Here is a 22,060-nt window from a genome sequence, read left to right as displayed (position 1 = left end):
ATAAACAATGTTGCAATGACTAGATATTTGCCTGCATGTATTGTATTTATTGGGTAAATTCCCAGAAACAGAAGAACTAGGTCAAAGGGTAGGTATATTTTTAATGTAAACAGATAGTGCCAAATCACCCTTCAAAGAGGAAGTATCAATTTACACCACCCCTCTAATGTATGAGAGTTACTGTTTCCCCATATTCTCAGTAGCACAGTATGTTTAGATCATTTTTGGAGTCCTTGACATTATTACAATTTTGTTCAAACAATGAAAGTAAAGATGAGTGAAAAATGTCATTGAGCCCACATCTTGCTAAAAATAACATGACTCATTTAGAAAAATTTTTTCCTACTCAGCAGGGGCTTGGATTCAGCAATCATCACCTGTGTCCTCCTGCCCTTTCTAATTATTTGGATGCTGTAATACATCAGTGTGAATTGTATCACAATCAGCCAGCTACTCAAAAACGGTTATCTCTGTCCTTGGCTGAACAGACCAGATGCTAAACATAATCCAAAAAACCCAAATGACTCACACTGTTCCACTTGAAAATCTGTTTTGCTGTTAGGATAAAAAGTAACATAAAATTCCTTTGGTTAACTAACCAGTTACTCTTTTTTGCATATGTAAATGATTATAACTAGAGGCTAAAACTAAAGCCTGATATAGAGCTTGAACCCAATGAAAACAGGCCTGCAGGCCAAAATCAATCAGGCCTGTTTTTATACAGTCCCTCCAGCTAAGAATAGTTTTTACATTGTTACTGGATTTAAAATAATAATAAAAATTTTAAAAGCTTGGGGGAGAATATGTGACAAAGCCCTATGTTGCCCACAAAGACTAAAATATTTACTATAGTACATTGTGTAAGAGAGGACAAAGAGATGATGAGCAGAGTAATTTGCCTATTTTTTTAAGTACTAACATTTAGAAAGGGGAAACTCTCAGAAAGCTTTTAGACTAAAGAATATAAAATGAAATAAGAACTTCTCTGGACATCTATCTTTCTAAGAACTAGGGAAAATTAAGATCATTTTTTTAGCGCATCTGTGGAATGATTATTCAGAGAACTTTTTAGTATCACTAATTAGGGTTGTATCAAATATTAACTATTTGTGGCATTTTGCAATTTACAGGGTACTTAACAAGCACATTACCTCAATTTGAGGCTTACAACATTTCTATGAAGCAGTTATAGGTCATAAATGATTATTAGTTATTACAGGAGGAAAGCGAAGCATAGAGCTGTAGAGTAACCAATCCAAGGTCAATAGTTTAAGTGCCAGGACCAAATCTTGAACCCATATCTTGAGACTTGATATGATATACTTTCCATGTATCCATATTGCCATAATAATTTGCATCCAAGTTTTACTTTCAATTCATATGTATTGAGTTTATCAACAAATGAAAAGAAAAATGCATTAAATCAGTTATTACTCTGATTCCAGTTCACATATAAGATGAAAAGTGCATTCTGAAATCAAATTGTTTTCATAACACTTATCATCATTGTAATCATCTTAGAAAACTTAATTTTTCCTTAAATGAGTTCAAAAGAATGAAAACATAATTCCAGATTCTAAATACAACCTCAAAAGTTTAAACTATCTCCTTAAAATATGAGGTTCTTATCAAGGCTGTCTGAAAAGGATAGACATATAGGTAAGTGGAACTGAATTGAAAGTCTTGAAATAAACCCCATACATATATGGTCAATGGATTTTTCAACAAGGATAACAAGACAATTGAATGGGGGAAAAAATGACTGTTCAACAAATAGTGATGAGAAAACTAGGTATCAATATGCGAAAGAATAAAGTTGTATCTCACTGCCTCACACCTATACGAACATTAACTCAAAATGGATCAAAGGTTTAAAGGTAAGAGCTAAAATTATAAAACTCTTAGAAGAAAACAGGTATAAATCTTCGTGACTGTGGACTAGGAGATAGTTTCTTAGATATGATACCTAAATCACAAGAAACTAAAGAAAAAGTATACATTGAATTTCATATAAATAAAAAACATTGGGGTCTATGGCAATGCCATCCTGAACGTGCCTGATCTCATCTGATCTCGAAAGCTAAGCAGGGTCAGGCCTGGTTAGTACTTGGATGGGGACCACCTAGGAATACCAGGTGGGGTAGGCGTTGAAAGAGAGAGAGAAAGAAAGAGAGAGAGAGAGAGAAAGGAAAGAAACAAACAAACAAACATTGGTGCTTCAAAGACACACTATCAAGAAAGTGAAAAGACAGCCTACAGAATGGAAGAAAAATTTTGCAAGCATTCTATAAGGGTCAAGTATCCAGAATATTAAAAAACAACAACTCTTACAAAAAACATAAAAACACAACCCAGTTTAAAAATGGGCATAGGGTTTGTATAGACATCTCCAAATGGTCAATAAAAAGCACATGACAAGATGTTCCACATCCTTAGCCATCAGGGAAATGTAAATCGAAACCACAGATTCACTTCACACTCACTACAATGGCTATAATGAAGAAGACACAATAATGAGTGTAGCCCAGGATGTAGAGAAAATGGACCTCTAATATATTGCTAGTAGGAATACAAAATGATGCAGGCACGTCGGGAAACAGTTTGACAACTCCTCAAAGAGTTAAATAATTACCATATGATCCAACAATTCCACTCCTAGGTATATATCCAAGAGAACCGAAAATTTCTTCACACGAAAATTGTACACAAAAGTTCACAGCAACACTATTCAGAATAGTCAAAAAGTGAAAACAACACAAATATCTGTCAACTGATGAATGAAAGTAAAATTTGGTACTATATATTCACATAACGGAATACTACTATTTGTCCATAAAAAGGAATGAAATATGCATACTAGAACATGGATGGTCCTTGAAAACATGCTAAGTGAAAGGCAGCCAGACACAAAAGTTTTAATATTGGCTGACTCTATTTATGTGAAATGTCCAGAACAGGCAAATCCATAGAGACAGAAAGTAGATTAGTTGTTGCCAGGGGCCGGAGGAAGAAAATGGGGAGTGACTGCTAATGGGTATGGGATTTCTCTTTGGGGTGATGAAAACATTTGAAATTAGGTACTGGTGATGTTTCACAACCTTGCAAATACAATAAAAACAATGAATTATACACATTCAGCGTGAATTTCATGGTATGTGAAATACATCTCAAATTTTTAAATGAAGTTCTTTAAATTATCCTTCCAATACTGTTGTAATGCAAACCCTTAACAGATCATTGTAGGAGCCAATAAATATAAAACAGATTAGGAAGATATTTAAAAGAAAAATTAATATAGTTGAAGTGGTAAAATGATAACATAACCATATAAGTAGATTGGAAAGTAGAAATGAAAAAATGAAACTGAAAAAAATCAATGATTAATGAAAAAGTCTTCTAGATACAAAACAAGTTTAGATGAAAACAGGAAAATTAATTCCTTATTTTATAATTTTTCTTTCATTTGACTATAACCGTGAATCACAACACCTCAGAGGCATTTCTAGGGCACAGAAAGATAAGAATAGCATTATTATAATCCTATTTTATTTGCAACTCAAGGAGATGGAACAAGTTGCCCAACTTTACCTAGTAACTTAACGACAAGGACAAGAAATTTCACTGGAGGCTTTTTCCTAATGCTTTACCTACTAGCTCCTTTCATGTTGAAAATGTCAACTATGTCAAATTTAAAGTGACATAATAAAGCCATATTTGTATCCCTCAGTCAAAACTCATCAAGAATTACTGTTAAGTATAAAAGCCAATGTTTATTCCAGCATGCATTCTTACATGAAACTGTTTAAAATTTTTCTGGGTGGATAAGAATATTTCATTTTTGGCTACCTAGGAGATAAATTTTTAAATGAAATAAAAAATGTTTCCTTAACCAAAGTTAAAGAATAATAATTCCTACCTAAATATCCCAGCCACAAGGAATGAATGAGCTATTTATCACAGAATTGTGAAGGACCAAGATCCTTCAACACGCCCATTCTCTCATATTAAACACAAGATACAGACAATGATATCATCTCATTGGAGATTTATGGGAAGGACATTTTGCAAGAGTGCTTTATGCAAATACCAAGACTTGTTGCTTTACAAGCAAGGGTCGGCATCCTCATAAGCTCTGCCTTTGTGGGGTCAGTAAATCATAAAGATTATTTGCATAATGCTTTCATAGTTCATTTTACTTAATCAGCATAATAACTTTATGAGAGTAGAGACCAGGAATTATTACATTATTATCCATTTTACATTCTAGGAAGCAGAGGTTCAAAATAGGTAAGTGACTTGATCAAAGTTTTCAGCCTTGTCAGAGACAGAGCTGAATGGGACGCAAAGCCGGATGGATCTTCTAATACCAGATTCCATCTTTTTCCCACTGCACTCCCTACTTCTCCAAGTAAACTACGTCAGAGGCAGGGTTAGGCATTCTGCAAGAAGAAAGAATGAGAAAAAGGAAAGTATGAGGAACTAAAAACGAGTGATGACAGGGGAAGGAGATGTTTTATTAGGAAGTGAATCTAATCACTCTCAATCGCACCAAATGCCCCTTAAGTGATAACAGTGCCACAAGTTGTCCTGCTCTAAATTAATCCTATGCTCCTAGGTCTACAGCTAGTTATTTCATGATTCAGAAACATGTTGGAGACTTAAATGTCTTTAAAAAAAAAAAAAAAAGATTTTTCTCTTCCTAGGTTCTGACAGCTGAATCTAGCCCCACCCACAAAAGCCTGTGGCCCTCAGGTCTCGGTCACATTAAATGCCTTGGGAGCCAAAGAAACCCGTGCACTGTGGGGTAAGGAAGGGAAGAGGGTTTCGGTTGGGGAGGAGACTAAGGTTGGCCTAAGGAGAGGGGGAGCCTGCGGTGGAGCTGCGGTTGGGGGATGTGGGTTTTGTGGCTGAACTCGAAGGTGGAGTAGGAAACCAGGATTAGGGCAGACAGTCAGGGTGGAGTTTAAAGGTCCAGGAGCGGTGAGAGACGCTGAGGGCTGACAAGACTAGAGAAATACCACGGAGGATGGGAAGCTGGGTGGTCCGGGGGCGCGAGGATGAAGGCGAGGCCCCTCTCGAACGTCTGGGATTGGATGCTCCCTTAAGTCCCGCCTCCCAGGACCCTGATCCCCTCAAGCCCCGCCCATGACACCGGGCGCGCGCCTGGGAAGCGGGGAGGGGGACCAAGCTGGAGAAGGAGGGAGGGGGAGAGAAGTCAGGCTCGGGCACGCGCCCCACTCACTGAGGGTGCGCGAGCTGCGCGTTCCCGCCGCCCGCGTCGCCATCTTTTCCCCCTCCGTCTGTCTGTCTGCCGTTGGCTTTGTCCGTCTGCAGCGCCGCCCCTCGGCTCCCCGCCACCAGCTCGGCCCGCAGCCGCCCTCCGCCTGCCAGGGCCCAGTCCCAGAGAGCCCCGGTCTGGCTGGCCCGAGCTGCTGCCCGTGGCCCATTGTCCGGCGGTCCGTCTGTCCGGAGGCGGGGCCCAGGGACCCGGAGCGCCGCGGAGCGCCGAGGCGCCGGGTAAAAAGACCCCCGACTCCTTCCCTTCGGGGCTAGGCTGAGGATGCGGGGGCTCCTCACCCCCCTCTGGGCGGCCGGATGTAGGTCCTTTTGTCTGTCTGTGTCTGCGAAGGGGGCTAGGGGCTCGCTCTGGCCTGGGGGACGGGGGCAGCCCCGGCTCCGACCCACCCTATGCCGCGGTTTCCCAAGACGTAGCCGGACGCGGCTGGTTCCCCGCCGGCCGTTCCTCTTTCCGCCCCTTTGCCGCGGGAGGGGCGTCCGCGCAGCCGCCCTCCCCGCGTGGGCCCAGGTCGTGCTTGGCCGAGAACCGCCCGGACGGCCCCGGAGTCTGACAGGCTGGAGAGGAGGAGCCGGGGGAGGGGGAGGATGGGCGTGGGAGTGCAGACCCGGGTATCAGTCCCGTGTCGCCGTCTCGCAGAAAGGCTTCTAAATTTAGATTTCGGAGAAGACTGTGTTGTCTGAGCCGCCTCGGAAGACCACTGGCTCTCGTCTGGTAATTCCTGGGACTCTACCTGTGCTCATCCTTGAAGAAACCACAGGGACCATCTCGGCTGATTGTACACACATTCCAGACCAAACTGAAGTGGGAACAGGGTGAACAGCGAGGCGACTACGTGACCAGCTTTCTTGTCCTCTCCTTTTTGGCAGATACAAATCACTGGGATTCAGGCGAGTTTACTTTGCTTCGTGGGAACCGCACCAGAGCTGGAGGTGGGAGTGCACCCTCTTTTCTTAAGCTTGGATTTCACCAGTTTTTTCTTTGCTAAAGTCTATGGTGTGTCCTGGAAGCTGCAACCTAACACCTGCGGGAGAGCAGGAACTGTACTAAGGGGAGACGTTGGCCCCCCCTCCCAAGGACTCTTAACCTCATTCTAAAGACAGACAAAGATGCCTTCCTTTTTAAAGAGAATCCCTTGTAAACCTGAATCTCACCGTTTACCTTTCTTCCCATAGATTTTCTTCCAGATGGTGATATTTAGGAAGCTGTCCGTTTACATTTTTGTGATGGTCTCAGATTCGGGCTTGGGAACTAAGGCAGTGTTAAAAGTAAAACTGCATGAGTGCCCTTCAGGACAATGTGGCTAGGATTTTATTAGCTTTTACCTCCTACAAAATAGTTGTCTAACCCCTGAAATCTTTTGCGTCGACAAGGATGTACTTCCAATGCCACTTACTTACTTATTTTCTTACTTATATGTTTTTAAGGGTGCACGACCCCACAAGCTTTCTTTTTTTGAGGGAGTAAGAGTTTATTTTTCCCTTAGTCCAGGTGTGAAGCCCCATTGGGTACTATCTGGTCAGTTCCCCATTTGGCCACTAGGAGGACTGTGAGATGCAGTGGCTACTGCTGATTTAAATATGCAGATGATCCTCTATTTCCGACTTGATCCTAGGTTTAGTATTGAACTGTTGCCTCACCAAGATGATCTGAATAGAGCCTACCTCAATTTACTTGGCCTTCCTTTAGAAGGATCTTTATTATCTTTATGTCACAGTTTCAATTTCTGATCTTGATGGAGATAAAAATGTAAAGATTAGATAAGATTTTTTACTTTTCTTATGCAATAGGGAGGTGTAGCTCTGCAAATTTTAGAAAAAATGAAAGACAACCTGCATTTCATTCAGCTTTCCACTTTGTAATTCCACCGAGTTACAGGAAAAGTGTATATTACGTGAAGTGTAATATTTATTTACTGCTTCCATTAATTAACTACTTGATTAGAAAGAAATGCTCTATACAAACAAAACTTAGAATAGAGAACACATACCATTAGCATTAGCGCTCAACGTACTGCCCTCTAAATAGTTGAAATTGATTTTTTATGTATATTTGGAGTTTTTTTTCTAATTAAAGGTCTGAAAAAGAACTGTGTTTGATATGCAGATATGATAGAAGACTGCCTGAAAGCTGCTTCCTTTGCCACTTCCTGTGGAGGCCTGTCTTTGCCATTTGCGGTTTCTTTCTTCTTTTGGTAAGGGGAGGCAGGATCTGATTACAGGTCTGAGGTCCTTTCTAGCTACTTTAGAGCAGTTAGTTGGCATAACAGGAGGTGAGTCTTCAGTAACTAGAGTGCAAAGTATAGCTAATGGTAGCTTCTCATAATGCCTCTTAAGACAATAAACTACAATTTTATATTTGTGTATTCAGTGTGACTATAAATTGAGAAGACAGGAACTGAAAGAAAACTTAGAGGATGACTAGATCCATATTTTTGTCTATGGTAGGAAAAAAGAGCTACCTCTTTTTAATCTGTGTCTGTTTATTCACTCTGTCTTTCAAAGAAAATTTCACAGCTTCCAATACTAATTCATTTCAGACTCTAACAACACTTACGTGCTAGGAAAGTCTTTCTCTTAACTAACCAGAAACCTTCAGGCTTAAGTATCTGCTCCTTCCTATTTCAGAGAATCAGGTGCATGTCTCTGCAGCATTTCTCGTTTGGGGAGTCTCTCTCTTTGTTTCTCCCAGTCATAGCTCTTTGCTAGATTGAGAAGAGGCACTAAAGTTATTAACTCTGACCACCACTCCAGAGCATGTGAGCAGGGCCAGGTTGATGTTTCACATTGGAGTGCTGAATTAGTACTCAACAATGTGGATGCCATCTGGCTCTTCTCTTGAGAGCCCATCTTCAACATTGGAAGTCTGATTTGCTTTAGTGCCCAGTCATCCACAGTGCCCAGCACCGTGCTTGCATTACTAAAGAGAGGCTCTATTTCCTGTATTGCTTTCATTTACAGATGTCTAAAAGTTTCGAAACATTTCCTTTCTGATGGGAATGTAATACCTTTTTCACCTCTAGGTGAGATTACTAGTTGAAAAACATCTGGAGTCTCCAGTTGGTACAGATGGCAGGTCTTGACTTCCAGTGGGCATGTGAGCTGTCATTCTCTTTAGCTTCCTTTGCATCCTTTTACAATTCACGGGGCGGGGGGGGGGGGGGTTATCCCTTTGAGCTCACATTACCACTAATGCTGGTTGCCTGAGTTTTTTGCTTTCTTTTCTGTCCTGTGACCTTGATCATGATTGCTTAACAGTATTCTGAATTCCACATATAGATTTAGAGTTCTCTAAATCCTCTAAGGGAGTCCCCTCAAACTTCTTGGGATCTTGATGTGCTAGAGGTTTATTCATGTCTTCCTTTAATTAGTTCAATTATTTATAACTGGTGAGTTTTATGTACTTAAGAACTATTTTTTAAAGTTTTTTTAATCTGTTAATTTTGTATAATACCTGGGCAAAATGACATGTGCTAACAATATCCTTTTTATTGTAGGTCAGCACCCGGCAAGGAAGTAGTAACACATCCAGTCGTGAAACTGGGAAAGGCCAGAGCTCTTGGATCAGGGAAACATGTCCCGTCGGAAACAGACAAATCCTAATAAAGTTCACTGTGAGTACTGGGGCTTTGTCTTCTAGAATCTGGGAATGTTGATGTTTGGAATGGAAGAGTAATTGTATAGGTAAGATTTGTGGAGGAAAAAAGGATTAAAGGAATTGAACCTGATGGATTTAAAGTGTGTCCGATTGCTGAAAAGGTGTTAGAACTCTGTCTTAAGAGTAAGTACATTAAATTCATCCTTAGTATCCATGTTAACATTTATAGGATATCTACTCTGTACAAAGCCTTGTGCTAGATGCCTGGTCTGTAAAACAATATAAGGATGTATAAGACTATATTGTAGCCCCCGCCGCTACACACGATAGTATATGCTAAGTGCCAAATACGGATGCTACATACTATGTGTACTACAGAAGTTAAGAGGTGGGAGAGGGCTCTGAGGACTGAGATAGCAAAGGAGTGCTTGACAGAAGAGGCCGTAGATCATGAACTTGAACTGGGCCTTAAAAAGATAGAAAGCAGATTTTAAAAAAAGAGGAAGGAAGGGGTAAAATCAGGTAGGGAAAACTATGTGAACAAAGATATAAGAGGAAATACACATAATATGTTCAGGGGACAAGGAGACGTTGGATGAAGTAGAAGTTTTATTTGTCCAGAAGTCATAGGACATGAGGTTGGAGATATTTAACTCTACATTGTAGAGGCTTGAAGGCCAGGCCAACTTTTAACTTCATTATGTAGATCGTAAGGAGCTACTGGAGATTTTTCAGCAGGGAGAGTAGAGTGACATTTAGAATGCAGTGTTTTGGGACTGTAAAGCAGTGTGTGAGATGGAAGACCAGGTACTCACTATTGCCCTGCATTATTTCTCAACAGTTTGTATATATGTTTCATTTCAGTAATTGGATTATAAACTTCAAGAGGGCAGAGAGAGACCCACTCTACTTCTAACACTGCTCATAGAGAGTATTCAAGTACCTTGCTGTACCTTATTAAGTTAATATTACTGTATCTGTGTAGATTTGAGATAATTAACCAGTTCCTATGATCTGGAAAGATAAGCATCCTCACCCAAATATTTGTAAAAGAGACATATAGCTCCCTATTATTACAGAGGACTTAACTAAATAAAGTACAGCAACATTTGAAGAGAATTCAGTGATATAACATGTGAAAGACTTTTTTAAAGGGAAAAAAACTGCATTTGAGAGGAAGGTTAGACAAAGAGTTAAGATAAAAGGACTAAAATTTATTAAAATCATATCGTATGCCAGGCACTATGTATCTTATCTTATCAGGTAATTTTAAGAGTAGGAAAGAAAACAATAGGAAGAAAAGACTTAAGAGGACTTCAGCAAGATAATGAGATTAGGGTAGCAAATCTTCATATACAAGTAATTCTTAAAGTCCTAGAAAAATTTTGTAAGACATAAGAAGTTGGATGCTTCTATAAGTATATTCTGGAATAGGTGGATATGGAGGGCTGCTTACTATAAAGGTGAGTGGGCCTGAATATGAAGATTGTCAAAGAGATAAAACAAAGTATTCTAGCATAGGTAATCCAACACAGCACTTTAGGTGGCTTGTCTTCTCCTCTCTGGTTGAAAGTGAGTATTGATTGATAAAAGGCACAGATATTACCCCAAGAAGGCAGGGCAGGAAAGGTACTCTTAGTGGAGATGATGGGTTCACAAATAAGGCAATCATAGGAGTTGGATGTTTATAGCCACGTGTCCAGTTTTTTTGACATCTAAGGAAAGTGGCTGAGGAGATGATGGTGTGATTGTGATAAGGCCAGCAGAGCCAATAAAGGCTTATGTGGCCTACGTTGTGTCCATGTAGCATATATTCATCAGTTACATCTCTGCCCACCATAGTCAAACACAGGATGAGCTGGTATTAGAGTTGGAAAACAGATGGACAAATAGGCCATGGAGAAGGAGAGAACATCACACATCCACGGCTGCAGAAATGCAGTTTCCAGAGTGAGGGAACATTGTTTTGTGGAGTAGGTGGGACTTTGCAGCCTCTGTGGTGGTGACCATACAGAGGGCTGTGAATCGAAATTTCATTTGCAGCCAAAGAGCAGACCCCAAGGGAGGAGCTGTTTTCAGTGATGCATTTGGGCAGGGGACTTGGAAGGCTTCTCAGGTGATAGACTAAGCTTGACCAAAGAAGAAAAGACACTGAGATTTGCTGGTCTCTGAGGACCTGCTATTTATTTACTATTTGGGGGCTGAAGCTGAACCTGCCTGTGTTGAAAGGTCATCTTCTCATTGCCCATGACAGTAATGACCAGTAGAAATAGGTAATTTCAGTCGTCTGACCACTTGAGTCTCCTATGCCCTTGCAGTGAAATGGAACCAGTCAAACGTATTGAATTTAATGCTGCTCATCTATTTAAAGTAAATGGAATGAGAGACAGGAAAGTCTGCAGGAGCTTTGCTTAAATATCAAAGCCAGTCAGCACTTGAGCAGAGTAATAACTGAGCTCCATTAGATCTGCCTTCTGGGAAGAAGAAAATGGTGTGGCATGAAGCTCAAAGCCCACCTAAAAGAATATGTTAAGAATCCATTGGCTGTAGCCTGGCAGCATTCATCCAATTCACTTTAGAAGCCAATGGGCAGGCACTCTGACACTTGGCTTTCTCAGGACTGTCTCTATATCTAAATTACCATAGTGATCTTTCATTTCCCTGGGAACATCCAGGCAGACTCTTGTGTTTTACCCAGTTCATTAATAGATTTGACAAGAGATTTAGAATAAAAGCCCAGAATTGTTAGTCACAGAGAAACTGCTGATGGGCTAAAGTCTCTGTTAAGCCTTTTTCCCTCCCTCCTTCCTCATTTCATCACTTCTGAGTACAAGTTTTTTTGTCAACTCTTTCTAAAGAGGATGAAAATAGAGTACCTTGCACACTCTCATTTAGTGTGCTTATATCAAGCAAACCAGTAAGAAAAGGAAAATTTTTCTTAAAGAGTTTTTGTTTTCAGATTGCAAAGTACATACGAGACTAAAAACTTTCAACTTCAATTAAAAGTTTTCAGCTTTTACAGGGAAGTAGGAAAAAAGCTTTTAGAACCCCTTCTCATCTAAAAAGTGCAACTTGTTTTATCTTCATTCATTCTGTCAGCATCCTTTTGAGGTAAATGGTTATGTTCCCAACATATGATAGCACCTTGGGTTACAGAGACTGTTCGCTAGAAATGGAATCCTAAGCCTCACACTCCCAATACTAACCCATTTTTTCTCTGAATTTGACATCTGCTCTGTTAGACTATGTTTCAGCTGCTATATTTTACTTCAGTCAGCCAGAAATTTCTTATTTAACTACACTAAAGACTCGAAATGAATTGTAAAATCTTTGTCTTTGTAATAACTTTCATCTCAGGCTTCTCATTTGTTCTCCAAACTTGTTTGCATGGCCTTGTTTTTATCTGGTCTGAAAAACCTTAGCCAAATCAAACAGTATCTTGATTTCATACCGAAAGAAGGAGAAGTAGCACCTTGCTTTTCACCGTGGTGCTTAGATGATTTGTTCTCAACTATTAGTAGACAAATACCCATGTTAAATAAGACGATTGCCCTACATTAATATCTAGAGACCAGAGGATATTTGTAACCTATTCCAGTAGTCTCAACATAGAAGGAAATAACAATTCCACGTTATTACAAGCAGACAATTGTATAACTTCTTAATCACTAGTATCTCTGGATAATATTATATTTAATATGACATGCTTTTAGCAAGTATTACTACCTTCTTATGAAAGGATAATTCTGAACAGCCGTATTTTAGGAATTAGGTAAATAATGACTACTGGTCTGAATATATTAAGAATTTATAAAATATATTAACATATCTTTTCCTATGAGTTTTGCCAAAATGACTTCTTTTTTTTATGGTTTTTATATAGTTTGCTTTGGCCGATGTTTAAAACAGGAATAGCACTGAGGAATAACGTTTACCTTAGCCTTTTTCTCAAGTTAGGACTAGAATAAAATATAAGAGCACAGCTTTTCTCTACAAACTACCAAAAAGAAATGACAGAATTAATTTATCCCAATTGTCCTAGGTGAGATTGCCTAGGTGAGCATACAACTTCCCTAGATAGTGAAGTCATGTGAAACAGAACTTCTCTGTTCTATGAAGGCCTAAATATCTAAGCATCAATAGACAAAAATAAATTTTGACCTCCAATTGATGGAGACTAAACTGAATTACTAGCTGATATTGAAAGGTGTATAGCCTTTTAGATGCTCTTTTAATAATCCAGTGGCAATTCCATATTAAGAAGGGGAGTGGAGTGTATGTTACTTGTATCCTGTAAACCTGATTACTGGTTAGATTTCTTTAGATATAAACAGTATCACTGATGAGAATGATTTGACCCTCGATAATTGTATGCTGGTACATAAGTTATTCCTTAGTCCCATATCTGCTCACATCTACCAGGTCCAAAAATATGCATCTACCTAGAAGAATTCAGTAACTATTCTAGTTGGCCATTGTCTCGTGGTTTACAATGGAACCAACACGGAGAAATTAAATATTTTACTTCAGGACGTGGTTCCATAGTGTAGCGGTTAGCATGTCTGCTTTACACGCAGAAGGTCCTGGGTTTGTGTCCCAGTGGAGCCACGGTCCATGGTCTACGGCCATGCCACCCTGAACAAGCCCAATCCCATCTGATCTGGGAAGCTAAGCAGTGTCGGACCTGGTTAGTACTTGGATAGGAGACCACCCAGGAAGACCGGGTATAAATAATAATAAATAATAAAATATTTATGTTCACATATATTTTACTTCAGCAAAGGAAGAAGAGGAGACATTATAACGTAGGAGTCAGTGTTTTTTGCTTTCTCTAGCAGTAATTTATATCCATTTTGTCATCTTGGATATTATGAAAATGAACTTAAAGCAGCTTATTTTTCCTTTACTTGGGGGCCGTGTGGCCAGAAGTACATTTTAGCTCTAACCACCTCTGTTCATATTCACAATATCAGTCAGAGTAGCCATAATATTAGTTACTCTAACATCACATAATATCAGAATCATCAAAATGATGTTTCTTTTTGTCATATACTGGCCCTGAGAACATTATTTTGATCTTTGTGTTGTATTTATCAGATTCTTATAATATGAAGATAACAGTGACCCTAAGATCAGCACCATTCTTCTCACAGAAACAGCATTTGTTTTCGGCAAAACCATTTTGATTAACTTCCTAAATTCCTATTTACATCTCTCCTGGAAAGCAGCTTAAAAACACGGATATTAGATGGGAAGACCTGGGTTTGAATACTTAGTTCCACCATAGACCTTAGTTTTCTCCTAAGTAAAATTCTACCACATAGAATCTTGCAGAGAATTAAGGCAACAACTATAAAGCACTTAACATGGAGTCTGGGATTAGGAAGTGTCAAATACTAGCTATTATTTATGTTTAACACTTAGCATATAGTAAATGCTCAATGAATATTTGCAGAACGAATGCCTTAGTAATCACATGAAGCCCACTTCACATCAGTTCTTTCATTGCCTAGAGGCTAATAGTGCAGGTCAACTGACCTGTTCATTTCTCCTACATCATTGTCCCCTGCCTTGGAACCTGAGCCTGTTTGCTTTCCTTTCTCTCTTCAGTAAGAAAGAGCTATTGGTCTATTGTCAAACATTTTACTACAGCTTTTCATTATTGTCTTGGCTGGAGAATGGAGACTGTATTTTCCACTCCGACTGAGATAATGGAAACCTGGAGAAACCCAATTCTCTTTTTTCTGTACACCTGGCCTCTTGGAAATAAAAGAGCACTTAAATGTTAACTCTTCAGTAATCACACAGTTCCCAGGCAGAGTTCCCCATAAGTAGGTGCATAATCAAGGATGGGTCCAGGGCTTTTGGATGTTCCATACCAAAATTTAAAAAAAAAAAAAAAGGAAAGAGAGAAAAGGACCACATTAGATCATTGGACCAAGGAGATCAGATGAAATATTTGTTGCAAATTAGGTAGCATGTTTCAGGAAGTTAGTTCCTCAGCATAAATGAGTTCATATATTATGTGTTCTCCTTTTAATCCGTTATTCAACTAGTTGACTTGCTAATTGCTAATTCTGATAGACATTAAAAGAGAGAGTCAAGGAAGAACTTTCAGAGCATGTCTTGGAAGCAGAGTGGATAAAAGATAGATTTAGGTACTGTTACTTAGGATTATTTGAAGCACTTGTTTATAATCAGATAGACACTGAGTCAGGGCATAATGCTAGTACCTCAAGATTCAGAGATTATACCGAGATTTGTTGCCCTATCTTTATCTTATCCTTTTACCTCTTCTTGCCTCTGTATCCCCAATCATGATGGAAATTCGTAAACGGAATTGAGTTTTTGAAGCTAAGTTTGTACAGTAGCAATTGATCACCTTTTGAGAAGGAATCAAGATTAGGAGGATCTAAGGGAAGCAAAAGATGCTTTCTAGAGCATCTGGCTTACTGCCCAGGAAGAGTAGCTGCGCCCAGAAACTGTTGGAGGCAACAAGCTGACTTGGAGATGAATGACTGCACCACAGGGTACCTGCCTGTCTCTGCCCTTTGAATGCTCTGACTTTCCAACCAGCTTGCCTGGGGATGTGCTGCCCAGCTGGTGGCCTGACTATTTTTCCTTGTGACCACCAGGGGATCAAGTATTTGCTGGGCTAGAAGAGCAAGCCCGCCAGGCGATGATGAAAACTGATTTTCCTGGAGACCTTGGCAGTCAGCGACAAGCTATCCAACAACTAAGAGATCAGGACTCCAGTAGCAGTGAGTTCTGCACCTTCTGGTAATGACTCAGGGCAATGGGAGAAGAATTATCAGAGTGTGTGTGCTCTGGGGATTGTGCATGGGGTTGGGAGGAAGACTTGAAGAAGATTGGTGGATCCTCAGTGTTCCCAAAGGTGTTCTAAGGTGTACGGACATATACTTATCCAGAGAGAGAACAGGTTTGGCATTGCGGTTTTTTGTTTTTTTTCTTTTTACACTCAAGGACTGCAGTACTGGGCACAGTGCCATACACTGATAGGTTTGTTTTTAATTGCGATGGGGGCATAGGAATAATTAGTGCCCAAGCAGCCCCTTGGTTAGGGCAAATGAAAACAAAAAAAGAAATCCGTGTCTCCTTGGATCTATTTATTCATAACTAAGAAAATGTAAGTGACGTTAATGAAACTTTTGCTTGAGGGCCTAGTTTTAATCTCATACAAGAGGATTTGTGTACTAATGAGATTACGCATCATATAAAATGCTAATGTTGAGGTCTTCTCTTCCCACACCAAGTCTTAAATTGATGCCTGTGGTTAAGAGATGGAAAAGACAGTGGCTGGTAACTAGTCGAATCTTGTGGATCGTCTGTTCCACGACCTGCCTGAACAAATACACTTTGACATGTATTATTTCATAGGATGATTTCCACACTTTACTAATCTCATCCATCTGATATTGGTTGTTATTAGTGTCGATTCAGAGTGACATTTCAGGTTTTTCTCCACATTTGGAGTTGAGGAAGAATGAAGAGGGAGTGAGTTCTGCAACCTTGTAAGCACTAGTGTTTCCACTCAAACTAATATTTTAACAACAAAAATAATAATTATTGAGCAATTAGTTACTCGGGTAGAGATATATGAATCCAAATATACTAGAAAACCTATAGGAATCACCAGTTTGAGAACAAATAGGAATGGGAACATCTGGAAAAGATGCATCATCCTTCTAGATGACACTCTTATTTTTTTTACTATTTTAGTAGAGAGATGTATTTGGATTTTTGATACACTACAAAAAATGTGTTTTATACAGTATTGTCCTAGACAAGACTTACAAGTATTCCAGATTTAATCTGTGCCAATCTTTCAATACTGAGATGGATTCGAACTAAAGCTTTGAGCTGGGGAATAAGGTATATGTACCATACCAAATCCAGTACACCACGCAAGAGAGCACGTAACTCCTAGCAGATGATTTGGTTAGATTTTCTTAGAAAGAAAGGGAATGTAACCAGTTTTGCCCAGATACTGGTGGATTTAGAAACTACGTGGGAGATAGTAGAGAGAAGACAAGAAGCACTATTAGCTAAGAGAGCTGAGTCTCAGTGCCGACGCACGTACACTGGTGAAACGCCACCCTGTGTTTCTCTCTTGTTTACAGTTAGGCCCAGGAGTCCAGGATCTGGGTGGGGCTGGGATGGGGCTGGAGTCTGAGGACTTCCCTAGGTTTGGTTTCCTCTTATGATCTTCAAGGTACTAGCGTTTTGTTGGCTCCCCCCCCGCCCCTTTCAGAAAGAACTCCCTTTGTTATCATGAGTTTCTTTTTTTTTGCTCATTTTCCCCCTTGCAGATCCCTCAGCCACAGGCAGACCTCCCCACAGGCACATCATGCCTCTTCAACTAAAATACTCAATTCTTACTTTAGTCGCCATAAAATATATTTCATCCTAAAGTAAAGAATGACTCGTTCCCTCTACTTAATGCATTCAGTCATTCAGCAGATAATCCAAAGAACCAGCAGAAACAATGGACTTATTTAGCCAAGTATCCTAGGTTATTAGCAGAGTAATAAAAACACAGTGAGTCAAACGCCACTATAAACTAACTGCCTGAGATTGGTTGCTGTGCTAATTTTTCCACTGTACTGAACAGCTCTTTCCCTAGAAAATGACATCATTTTTACCTAATTTACTACTACCTCCTTTATTGATTAGAGGAAAGAAAGACTTGTTAGTGTTTCTGTAAGTGTGCCTTGGGGTTTGCTGGGAGAGAACATATTAGTGGGATTCAAAATAGAATAGTATATGTGACACTAAGGCGAAATTGTGCAGAGGGTTATGGAGAAAAGTAAGTTAAAATCTAATAAAATCAGTGAGAAGTGTTGAAGTCAGAGGTGGTGCGTGGTGGTAATGAGCGTGGTGCGAGGTATGTGGGGAGGTGTGATTTGAAGTGTAAGATATTTGGGAACCATGTGTGAGAAGTTATTTTTATGATAATGTGCAGGGCCCAATAATCATTTTCCAATGCAGTTTTGCCTCAGATTTTCTCTTTAGTGTGTATATGGCATTGTATACAACAGCTATAGCTGGCTTCCACTTAACATGATTTGTACCCAACTAAGCATTGATAAAAACTGTATTTTGGAAGATCTGAAAATGTTTTCCATTATAGCTGCAAACTCTAGGGTGGAAAGTAACTCAAGATGTATTCGTGCAAAAATAAGAACAAGTGACCAGTTTGTGTGTTCCAGGTGACAGTGAGGGTGATGAAGAGGAGACCACACAAGATGAAATCTCTTCCCACACGTCAGAGGAAGATGGAGGGGTGGTCAAAGTGGAAAAAGAGTTAGAAAATGCAGAACAGCCTGTTGGTGGGAACGAAGTGGTAGAGCATGAGGCAAGTGACAAGGGGCTCCTGAGACCAGGATCCCCCTTACCCTTCTCGGCCCTGATGCCTCATCCACAGATAACAGCACCAGTTACCCAAAGCTCAGACGCACAGTTCTCACCACACCCAGCTGTCCTTTTCTACTCACTTATCACTACACTCATGTATAGCTTCCTAAAGCTCCTCCCTTCTTTCCAGACAGAATACCTACATTTTAAAACTATTAGCTGGCTTCCTGGGGTATGTTCTTGAATATGATTGCAAATTTAAGTAAAAGTGTTACCTGAGGTGCCATCTTCTTGCTAAAGTCTTTCCTAAGGGTTCCTGCAAGAAGCATGGCAGGAGGGAAATTAATTCTCTACAGTGTTTACAACTTGGGGAAAAAAAGAGTTAAGCTCACTTTGGGGCAGTCCTATGTCCTCATGACAGGAAGCCTTGGAGAAAATGAAGATGCAAATTTAATTCCATTTTCCTTAGTTTTTCCTTTGGCCCACATGGAAACCCGAGAATAATAAGCGATATCAGATTGTGTTCTTTATAACAGGATACTTGTTAAAAAAAAAAAAAAAAAGTAGGGTCTAAGGCCATGCTACCCTGAATAAGCCCGATCCCATCTGATCTCGAAAGCTAAGCAGGGTCGGATGGGAGACCACCTTGGAATACCAGGTGCTGTAGGCGTTTAAAAAAAAAAAAAAGTAGGGACAGGGAAGAGACTGGTCAACAATCTTAATGAATTACCAAATATTGAATTGCAGGTCACAGAGAATTTCAGTTCTGACCCCTTACTTGGACTCTGCCAGTGTCCCCTCTGCCAACTAGACTGTGGGAGTCGGGAGCAGCTGATTGCTCACGTGTACCAGGTATGGCATGGGGAGCTGTGCGCTCTGCAGCACGAGCGCCAGTTTAGCCTTTGCTTCCAGCTTCCAAAGGGACCTTGGCTTGTTGCCCTCAAGACTCCACTCCAGTCCTCAGAACGTTTTAGAGAATAAGTGAGGTATATTGGGTAAATAAGTTCTGGGGTTCCCAGGCAGACATACTATGAAAATTAAGTTGTAATTGTTTTTTTAAATTACTTAATGCATATTTTAAATAGTGAAATAGAAACTAACATCTGTTAATAATGAGGGCTCTGTTTTAAAGAAGAAAAAATGAGTTAATAATTGTTTCCCAAGTGCTGGAGAAAGTTAGTGTAAATGAGAGGATCAGAATAAGATAAACTTTTGTGTTTTTATCCTGCTCCAATGGCAGAACACCTGTGCCTTATGAGCTGTCTTGAAGAGGCATCAGCACGCATGGCAGTGTGAGTTTTACCATAAAGATAATCAGTTTGTGAGGAGAAGCTTTTCCTCAAAAGACTGTTTTTAAAAGATTGAAGGAAAGGCAGGACACCTAATAGCAGTCTTCCCTGCCAGCTTCTAGACTGGCCTTCATCACTCCCTTCATGTGTATTTACACTGCACAGAGTGAGGAAAGCAGCCAGAGAGAAATTGTCTTGAGTTTGACTTCTCAGGCTGTGGAGACGGCTCTGGCTCTTAATCGCTATGGTTCCTCAGTTCACATGTCCCAGAATGTAGTCAGAACTCAAACTGATGAAATGTGAGCAACGGTCTGAATGGTTTGGCCCTTCCGAAGGCCCATTAATTAACACAGGAGACTTTTACTTTCCCAGGCGGTAAACAGGGAGAATAGTTGCAGGTCTCTTGTTCTGAGACTAAGGGGACATTTCCCAGAAAACAGTTCCTAAGTGGGTAGAGACTGTCCTGGAGGTGGCATGAGTTGACAGATTAAAGCTCTGTTTTACAGCACACTGCAGCAGTGGTGAGCGCCAAGAGCTATATGTGTCCTGTCTGTGGCCGGGCCCTTAGCTCCCCAGGGTCATTGGGTCGCCACCTCCTAATCCACTCAGAGGACCAGCGGTCTAATTGTGCTGTGTGTGGAGCCCGTTTCACCAGCCATGCCACGTTTAACAGGTTAGCCGGGCACCTGACCCTCTTGTGCTGTGAACAGATTACTGGGTGTGGTGGGTTCTGATTTCCCAAGTCTGAGAGAAGCCTAGAGGTAGGTAGTACAAAGGCAACCGGTTCTTGACTCTTGGGAAATACAAATAATGAGGCCAGTAAGTAATGCCTATTCCATTAGATATCCCCAAAGGGAAATGAATTCCCATCTCTTTCCCCTATCAGAATAATATTTTTCTCTAGAAAGAGACGTGGGGAAGTCCAAGAACGTTCATGATAAAGCATGGGGAACGAAGTTACGGGTGCTCAGAGGACCCTAATGTGAAGACGTACTGCGTTCTGTGTCCCAAGAAGACTGGAACTGTGTGAATTGTGTCCTGGTCCCTTTGCAGAGTTGTCTAGGGGAGATGGAAGTCGAGAGCCAGTGGACTGTCAGTGGACTGTACTTCCCCTAAAGGCAGCCCCTGGCTCAAGGAGGACTGCCTTCTGCCACAGCAGGACTGCCTTGCACAGCTTCTAGCAAACACCACCATTCCAGCTTGAATGAAAACTACGCATCATAAGGGCACATCTCATTTCTAGCAGCTTGCTGTGGCAGCTGTCTCAGTCTCTAACTCCAGGTGGTCTATAAGACTTGCTAGACATCCTAGCCCAAAGAAGGACAGAGACAGAGGGGAAGAAGAGGTCTCCCAAGCACTCAAACTGACTCCTAATAGTGAACATGGAGCAACTGGCCTGGGTAGGACAAGAGTAAGTCAGGACTGGATACCTGAGCCTTGCTAGGTGACACTAACAGTCAAAAATTTTTACCTTCCAGCGAGAAACTTCCTGAAGTACTTAATATGGAATCCCTACCCCCAGCCCACAGTGAGGGCCCCTCCAGTGCTGAGGGAAAGGACATTGCCTTTAGTCCTCCAGTGTACCCTGCTGGAATTCTGCTCGTGTGCAACAACTGTGCTGCCTACCGTAAGCTACTGGAAGCCCAGACCCCCAGCGTACGCAAGTGGGCCCTCCGTCGACAGAACGAGCCTTTGGAAGTCCGGCTGCAACGGCTGGAACGAGAGCGCACAGCCAAGAAGAGCCGGCGGGACAATGAGACCCCCGAGGAACGGGAGGTGAGGCGTATGAGGGACCGCGAGGCCAAGCGCTTACAGCGCATGCAGGAGACAGACGAGCAGCGGGCACGCCGGCTGCAGCGGGATCGGGAGGCCATGAGGCTCAAGAGGGCCAATGAAACCCCGGAGAAGCGGCAGGCCCGGCTCATCCGGGAGCGGGAGGCCAAGCGGCTCAAGAGGAGGCTGGAGAAAATGGACATGATGTTGCGAGCTCAGTTTGGCCAGGACCCTTCTGCCATGGCAGCCTTAGCAGCTGAAATGAACTTCTTCCAGTTACCTGTGAGTGGGGTAGAGTTGGACAGCCAGCTCCTGGGCAAAATGGCCTTTGAAGAGCAGAACAGCAGCTCTCTGCACTGAACCACACGTACCCTGCTCTCTGCCCTCCTGCTCACCCACCCACCCAAGTCCACAGGGATCAGTGCTGCGCCCACCCACAGGGCCCTGTCCATGCTGCCAGAGGCAGGCCCCGGTTTGTCGCCACTGGACCTGCGTACCTCTTGCATGTGGGAGCAGGATGATGGGGTCAGGAGGGACCTGGCTTGAGGCAGCTCTGGACAAGGGAGCAGGCACTCCGGAGAACTGGACTCCCCAGCCCACTGCTGCAGGGCATGCCGAAGGACTGAGGGGCCCAAGTGTGGCCCATGGAGTTGAGGGCAAATAAATTAACTTTATCTTTACTGGCCCTTTCCTGCTTTTGTTTCATTTTAGTAAATGAAGTGATCTGGGA

At 41.4% G+C, this 22,060-nt stretch overlaps 2 protein-coding genes and 1 pseudogene across 15 annotated transcripts; 2 read left to right on the top strand and 1 right to left on the bottom strand.

The window, feature by feature from the left end:
• Positions 1 to 2,029: 2,029 nt before the first annotated feature.
• On the top strand, positions 2,030 to 2,147 carry LOC118611853 (annotated as a pseudogene).
• Positions 2,148 to 3,744: 1,597 nt separating this feature from the next.
• LOC118611422 (translation initiation factor IF-2-like) lies at positions 3,745 to 7,295 on the bottom strand. The gene is made up of 3 exons (XM_036232102.1): positions 7,287 to 7,295; positions 5,243 to 5,853; positions 3,745 to 4,439 (listed from the first exon to the last, which is right to left on the bottom strand). Exons 1-3 carry the CDS (start codon positions 7,293 to 7,295, stop codon positions 4,397 to 4,399), a joined length of 663 nt encoding a protein of 220 aa, XP_036087995.1. The 3' UTR covers positions 3,745 to 4,396.
• On the top strand, positions 4,772 to 22,016 carry ZNF821 (zinc finger protein 821). Of its 14 annotated transcripts, none has more exons than XM_016164486.2 (9): positions 4,772 to 4,804; positions 6,166 to 6,228; positions 7,403 to 7,490; positions 8,793 to 8,909; positions 15,529 to 15,654; positions 18,124 to 18,269; positions 19,016 to 19,120; positions 20,064 to 20,230; positions 21,036 to 22,016. In XM_016164486.2, the coding sequence occupies exons 4-9, from the start codon at positions 8,870 to 8,872 to the stop codon at positions 21,688 to 21,690; spliced, it is 1,239 nt and encodes a 412-aa protein (XP_016019972.2). In that variant the 5' UTR covers positions 4,772 to 4,804; positions 6,166 to 6,228; positions 7,403 to 7,490; positions 8,793 to 8,869; the 3' UTR covers positions 21,691 to 22,016. The 14 variants fall into 14 exon arrangements, with proteins under 14 accessions (XP_016019972.2, XP_036087299.1, XP_016019975.2 ...); XM_036231405.1 differs by lacking the exon at positions 4,772 to 4,804 and adding an exon at positions 5,253 to 5,517 and having other exon boundaries at positions 7,373 to 7,490; XM_016164483.2 differs by lacking the exon at positions 4,772 to 4,804 and adding an exon at positions 5,393 to 5,517.
• The last annotated feature ends 44 nt before the right edge of the window (positions 22,017 to 22,060 follow it).

This window comes from Rousettus aegyptiacus, unplaced genomic scaffold, assembly GCF_014176215.1.
Source record: "Rousettus aegyptiacus isolate mRouAeg1 unplaced genomic scaffold, mRouAeg1.p scaffold_m13_p_14, whole genome shotgun sequence".
In the NCBI taxonomy this organism is placed as follows: domain Eukaryota; kingdom Metazoa; phylum Chordata; class Mammalia; order Chiroptera; family Pteropodidae; genus Rousettus; species Rousettus aegyptiacus.
This window is presented reverse-complemented; position numbering and strand designations above follow the sequence as displayed.